The sequence below is a fragment of the Rhincodon typus genome, chromosome 2, assembly GCF_021869965.1.
Source record: "Rhincodon typus isolate 14 chromosome 2, sRhiTyp1.1, whole genome shotgun sequence".
NCBI classification, from domain to species: domain Eukaryota; kingdom Metazoa; phylum Chordata; class Chondrichthyes; order Orectolobiformes; family Rhincodontidae; genus Rhincodon; species Rhincodon typus.
This window is the reverse complement of record NC_063333.1, coordinates 95,231,223-95,238,042: the sequence shown is the minus strand read 5'-3', so window position 1 is coordinate 95,238,042 and position 6,820 is coordinate 95,231,223. Positions and strand designations below refer to the sequence as shown.

Below are 6,820 nucleotides of genomic sequence, written 5' to 3'. Positions count from 1 at the left end.
TTTCTGAAGAAGGGTCTAGGCCCGAAACGTCAGCCTTCCTGCTCCTCCGATGCTGCTTGGCCTGCTGTGTTCATCCAGCTCTACACCTTGTTATCTCAGAATGCTTTCTATGTTGCATCTGTGAAAAATTGGTAAGAGTTTTTACAGACATACCGAATCCTAGTCTTGGACTGATAATTTGCAAATAACAGTGCATTCCATAAGTGCCAGTTTACGAAATGAGGGAATCTAATCATCATTACTTGACATTAATGAGCAATAACTGTTGACCTAGCTGGTGATGCTCACAATCTATAAAAGCTATGGTATAAATTGAATTGTATTGAATTTCCAAGCGTGGGTAGTTGCTTCTTCTGAATGATGAAATCAGAAAAATATATACTTTGAAAGATGAATAGTTCTTTGTTTGCCAACAGATGCTTACGGTCTATTGACAAAGGAACATAACATTTTGTGGGAGAGAAAGGTTTATTTTCTCCTTTTAATATATATAATTGATCATTGGATAATGTAGTTTAGTTTGATAGTTGACAAATCATGCTACTAGGAGAAACATAGACGTTTTAATAGATTGAAATCCACATGGAATTAGTGTGAAAAGGGGCACATTGTCCCACAGGATGAGGAGAGATTGGCTTATTTACTCAGTTCCTCACACAAGGTCATCACTTTCAACACATCAACATAGCTGCAATTCTGCAACTATTAGTGGATGAAACAAAAACAACACTGGTGGTGGTATGCAGGAATTCTGCTTGCTGTCACTGTCGGCTCAGCCCCGTGGTGAAAGGAGATGCATGTGGGCAGGGGGAGGGGAATTAAAATAAATGCTGAAATCTTCCCTGATCACTGGACATGTTGTTAAGTGAGCAGCGGAGCCACGCAAGTCAGGAATGTCCTGGGTTTGATCCCCAATCTAAACCAGGTTACCTGAGATCAGCAGAAATAACTTTTTATACTCTTGAATAATGAGCAGAAAATTTCACTGTTGAGGCATGGCTATAAAAGGCTGTTTGGTGACATGCAAAAAGTCAAATAGTATTTATCGAACCATACTCCAGCAAAATGTCAGTACTTTTAGAGAAAACCTTTGTGAAATGAAAGCAAAATATGACTAGAAATATGAGGGGAGGTAATGGCCTAGTGGTATTATTGCTGACATGCTAATCCAGGGACCTAGGTAATGTTCTGGGGACCTGGGTTCGAATCCCACCACGGCAGATGGTGGAATTTGAATTCAATAAATATCTAGAATTAAGAGTCTAATGATGACCATGAATCCATTGTTGGGAAAACCCATCTGATTCACTAATGTCCTGTAGGGAAGAAAACTGTTGTCCTTACCTATTCTGGTGTATATGTGACCCAGACCCACAGCAATGTGGTTGACTCATAACTACCCTCTGGGCAATTAGGGATGGGGAATAAATGCTGGCCTAGCTAACGATGCCCTCATCCTATGATTGAATAAAGCATGCTTTCCTGCAAGAGACTTCAAATTTGCAAATAAACTTTACTAGCTGCTACTTTATAGCTCATTGTGTTTATTTGTAAATTTTTTTGGAACATAGCATAGCAGAATGTTTAATTGAGATAACACTTTGGAATGTGCCTATTTAGAACTTGTAACCTGTTGTATGTGCTTTCGCTTCGTTAGCCATCTTGTCCAATCGCAATTCCTTGCTTTATACTTCTCTATACTTCTTGCATTCAGTGGTGATTACACTTGCATTCATCCACAGATCTATGATGGGCTCATTTTACAATATAAAGTCACCAAGAGCCTTCGGGGTCTGTCTGGACTGATCACTGGAATAATAATCCCGAGGGCAGGCTAATGCTCTGGACACGAGTTCAAACCTCACCATGGCAACTAGTGAAATTTCAATTCAATTAATAAAATCTGGAAATGAAAGTTAATAACAATGACCATGGAAATATCAACAATTGTTATAAAAGCCCATCGGTTCACTAATGTTGTTTAGGGAGGGAAATCAACCATCTTTATCCTGACTGCTTTCTGTCTGACAGCCAATGTGGTTGACTCTTAGCTGACCTCTGAAATGGCCAAACAGACAACTCATTTGAAGTACAGTTATAGCTGGGTAACAAATGCCAACCTTGCTAATGATACCCACATCCCAGGAAACAAACTATTTTTAAAATCTGTGACTTGTGAATAGACGAAGCAAATGAGCTTGAAGAAACATTACTGAGGTGTACGGAGTCTCAATCAGGAAATGCAAATTAGAGAACTTAATGCCAAACTAAGTACACAGTGTGAAAACCTGGCCAAATGTCATATTCTTTTTTTAATTAAAATAGTGATTGCTGTATAGTGGATTATGACACAAATTTGCATTTTCTAACTGACCTGTGTAAAGATGTCATTAATCCAGCTATTGAGTAGGGGATAATAGGGTTTATTTGGGTGCAGGGAGGATTTTTTTTGTTGACAGCAAGTGGAGAACAGAGATAAATGGATCATTTTCAAATTGGCAGGCTTAACTAGTGAAGAACTATAAGGATTAGTGACAGGGCTAAAGTTACTTGCAACCTATGTGAATGACTTATGCAGAGTCTGAAAATAATGCAGTTTTTTTTGTTTCTCATTCATGAAATGTGAGCATCTACTGTTGTCTTCAGTGAGGTAGTTAATGGCTGCAGTCCACAGTGCTGCTAGCAAGCGGCTTGCTTGTTTTTGACCCTGACAGTGAAAGAACAGTGATATGTTTCCAAGTGGGACTGGAGTCAACTTGCAGTTGGTGGTGTTCCCATGCGATCTGCTGCTGTTGTCCTTTTAACTGGTGAAAGCTGCAGAATTTTAAAATGCCGATGACAGAAAGCTAGACGGGAATATAAGCTGTAAGGAGGACACAGAGAGATATGCACAGGTTAAGTGAAAGGAGAACAAGATGGTAGATGGAACATTATGTGGGCAAGTGTGGTTTATATGTCTTGACGGTAAGAATAGAAAAGCAAAATATTTTCTCAACAATGTGAAACTACTTTGTCAATGCTCAGAGAGTTTTGGATGCAACTTGAACTAGACATACAAAGTTAGCATTAAGGTATAGAAATCAATTCAGAAGGCAAATGGCACATTGGCTTTTATTTCAAGGAATCATGAATATAATTAAAAAAAACTTTTCTACAATTGTATTGGTCTTTGGCAAAATCACACCTGGAATTCTCTGTGCTGTTTTGATGTCTATAAATAAGAAAGGATAGGAGGTGCTACAGCAAAGATTTGATGGATTGGTTTCTGAGATGAGGAGATTAAACTATGATGAGTGTCTGATGAATTGGGACTGAACACTCTGAATTCTACAAGAGTGAGAGGTGAGCTCATTGCAATATACAAGATTCCAGAGAGCTTCAACATAGCAGACACACAGATTTTTCCCCTGGCTGGGCAATCTAGAACACAGGAACACAGATTCAGGCTAAGGAGTCAGTTATTTAGAGCTGAGATGCAAAATTGATTCGCTATGGGGTTGGGAATCTTTGGAATTGTCCGCATTGGAAGATGGTGGATTAAGTATAATCATGGCTAGGATAGACAGATTGTTAATTTCTTAGAAAATCAACTGGACGGCAAGAGAGTGTGGGAAAGTGAAGATCAGCTATGATCAATTGAATCGAAAAGCAAGCTTGGGAGGCCATATGGTCTACTGATGCTCTTATTTATGTTCTCTTGATCTTCTGTGCTTCAAGAAGAATACTTCTAATTTTGCCAACATGTACTCATGATTGAAGTCCTTGATCCCTGGTATTGTCCTGGTAAACCTCCTTTGAATCTTTCCTAAGTTTTTTTTTATGTCTTTCCAAGTGTGGTGTTCAGAATTTCCCATATCAGCTGAGGGCTAACCAGTGTTGTGTAAAGCTCTAGCAAAATCTCTACTTCTTTATTTTTATTCTTCTGTTGATAAACTCAAGTAATCCGATGTTCTTTTGCAGCCAGTTTATCATTTTGTCCTCCCACCTTTAAGAAACTGTATGTGTGGATACCAAGATGTCTCTGCTCATCTACACTTTTCAGAACAGTGTCATTAATAGAATATTGTCTTGCCATATAAGTCCTCCAAAAACGCATCTCTTCACTCTTTTCTACATTGAACTCAAGTTCCTGTCCTCCTTCCCATTTCACCATCTGTTACAAGTCATCTTGAAAGCTAAAATTATCCTCATCACTACTAGCTTGTCAAGTTTTGTATCAGTGAAAACTTTATAGTATTGTTCCCTACAGAAGTCTAGATCATTGATTTTAAAAAAAAAGTGAAAATAGTAATGGATCCATAAATAATCCTTAGACAATACCAGGTAAATCATCAAAGCTGGAAAAGACATCTATCCATATGAACCTTTGCTTTCTCTCGATGTTGTATCAATATTGCCAATTGTCCCTTACTAAGTGGACTTGCTTTTTTGAAATAAGCCTTCTGTGTAACACTTTGAACACTGTAGAAAAAATTATATATTAATCCATTTACTACCTTTTATGAAACCTTTCTGTTACTTCATCAAAAAATTCATTCAAGTTAGACACTTTTATATCCTCAGAGATAACCCTCGGTATTTCAAAATCTCCCCAGCCCCAGCCTCACCCCATGCCCAAACCTCCCTCTCACCCCACCACCTTGACCTGACACTACCTGTCCATATTTTTCCCCACCTATCTGCTCATCCTTCCCACTGACCAACCCCCATTACCCCTACTTGTAACCTTCAATCGCCATCCCAACTACCTTCCCCCAGCCCCACCTCTCCTCCCTCTACTTATTCCCCAGCTCCCTTCCTCCTCCCCAGTCCTATGAAGGGTCCAGGCCCGAAACATTGACTTTTCTGCTCTTCTGATGCTGTCTGACCTGCTGTTTTCCTCCAGATCCACACAGTATTCACGATTTTATATCCTTCCTGTGTTAAGATGTCCAAAAGTCTACACAATACAGCAACTACAGCCAAAGAAGTTGAGCAACGTATTCAAATTTTCTATTATAATCTATCCTTCTAGAATCAAAGATAATGACTTTTTTAGATCCTTATCCATGTTCAATGTTATCATTTAGCGGCTGGTTGCATTGTCCCTCTGGCACAGTTTTGATTTCCAGAGAAGATTTTTTGAAGATCTATTGGTTATCTTGGGATTCTTCATTTTGTCATCTTTAACTTTCACTAGGAATTCCTTCTTTTCCTCTTCTGAGCATTAGACATTACCATTTCAACTGTGTTTTCCTCAACCTTTCTAGTAAAATATATTACTTCAGACTTTGCTACATTTAACGAGTATTTCTGGCTATCTTGCCACAGTGCTATGGCCCCTTAGACATTTTTCCTTCACCAGTATGGAGTCCCCGAGTGACTCGCATCATGGTTCTGCACACATGCTCTAGATGTCATTTGAACCTCTAAGGTACTGTGAATCTAAATTTTGTAATCTTGGTGTTTTATGTGCTCCAAAATCTGCCTTTATCCCTTGATACTGGAAAAATTTTTTATCAATACTTTTGATATTATATTGATACAAGAGGAAATTTTGGCTCAGAAGTCTTAAGGTGAAGGATGGTACTTAAAATATTTCTCAGCATCTAGTTTCATTCTGATGCATTTAAACGAAACATTAACATCAACTATGTGAGTGCATGTAGATCAGTATGTTACAATGTCTTAGAAGGCAACAATATATACAAGTAACACCATATTTCTTACAATCAGCATTATATACCTAAGAATTATGTTTTTACTTTTTCCAAAATTGCTATAGTTCTGTATTTTTTTAAAAAAACTTATTAGATTCTTCATGCATTGCAGTTTTAACACTGTAATACTTAGGAAGTGTAACAGATCTCTGCCTTTGCACATCATTTTGTTTTTAGTTTTACCATACCGTCAATTTTGTTAAATTGGCTTGTATGATTTCTGAACATTATGCAGAATTGCAATTTTAAAATGAGGACTATTGCAGAATCTTGCGAATCCTTTGATAATGTTGTCAGATAGGATATAGATATGGTGTTTGCACTTAAATCTTTCAGCTCAATCATAATGTCTTACAACTTCTCTGTCTGATTTGTTTTTTAATTGGATGCAATATTTGACCAGTACCATCTGAGCTAGTTTCTTTAGTGTGGTATTATTGCAGAACAGATTGGCCCTTTGAAATCTGCTGTGGTCTCAGAATGCAGAGCAACCACCCCCTGCCTAAAGTTTCTGTAACGTCTGTCTAGAAACGGTTGCTAAGGTTTTGTAGGGTTTATGAATGTGTGCTTTTGTCTGCAGCACACGTCTGCCTTGAGTGCTCACTCAGACCTTTGCTAAGGCTCATTCAGATATAGAAACCCCTTCATCTCACAAGACAGCCATTCAAGTCATATGCCTGAGGATTCAGCAGAATGGAGTGCAGCTGCTCCCACTCTGGTTGTTAACATTAGAAGCTGTTTGGCAAACTTGAGGACGTTTAAACTTTACAGCTCACAAGACAGAATACGTATTTGAGATCCTAACACTATGCCTTCTCAGGAACTGTGGTTAGAGAGTGAACAGACATGTTCTCCTATTACGCACAACTCAAAAAAGGACGAGAAGCATCAAGAGCTTCTGGCAGTGGCAGTAGGGATGAAAGTCGTTAGAAGGAATACAATGTTATGGCAACCTCTGAAACTTTTTGCCTATTCACAGATCACCTCACTTATCAGAAGAGCTGCCTTGAAACAAAGTGAGAACCACTTCAATTATGAAAAAGCTCATAACTTTAAGGTAAGACTGACTTTTAAATTTCTGTCATTTAAATTTCTGTCATTTAAATTTCTGTCATTTAAAT

General features: G+C 38.2%; 1 protein-coding gene across 3 annotated transcripts in view; it reads left to right on the top strand.

Moving 5' to 3' along the window:
* chn2 (chimerin 2) overlaps positions 1 to 6,820 on the top strand; it is a 346,878-nt gene that overhangs the window by 298,302 nt on the left and 41,756 nt on the right. For all 3 annotated transcript variants that reach the window (XM_048616382.1, XM_048616390.1, XM_020510415.2), the window contains one exon: positions 6,679 to 6,756. In XM_048616382.1, coding sequence (XP_048472339.1) covers positions 6,679 to 6,756 — 78 coding nt within the window. The remainder of the gene's footprint in view (positions 1 to 6,678; positions 6,757 to 6,820) is intronic.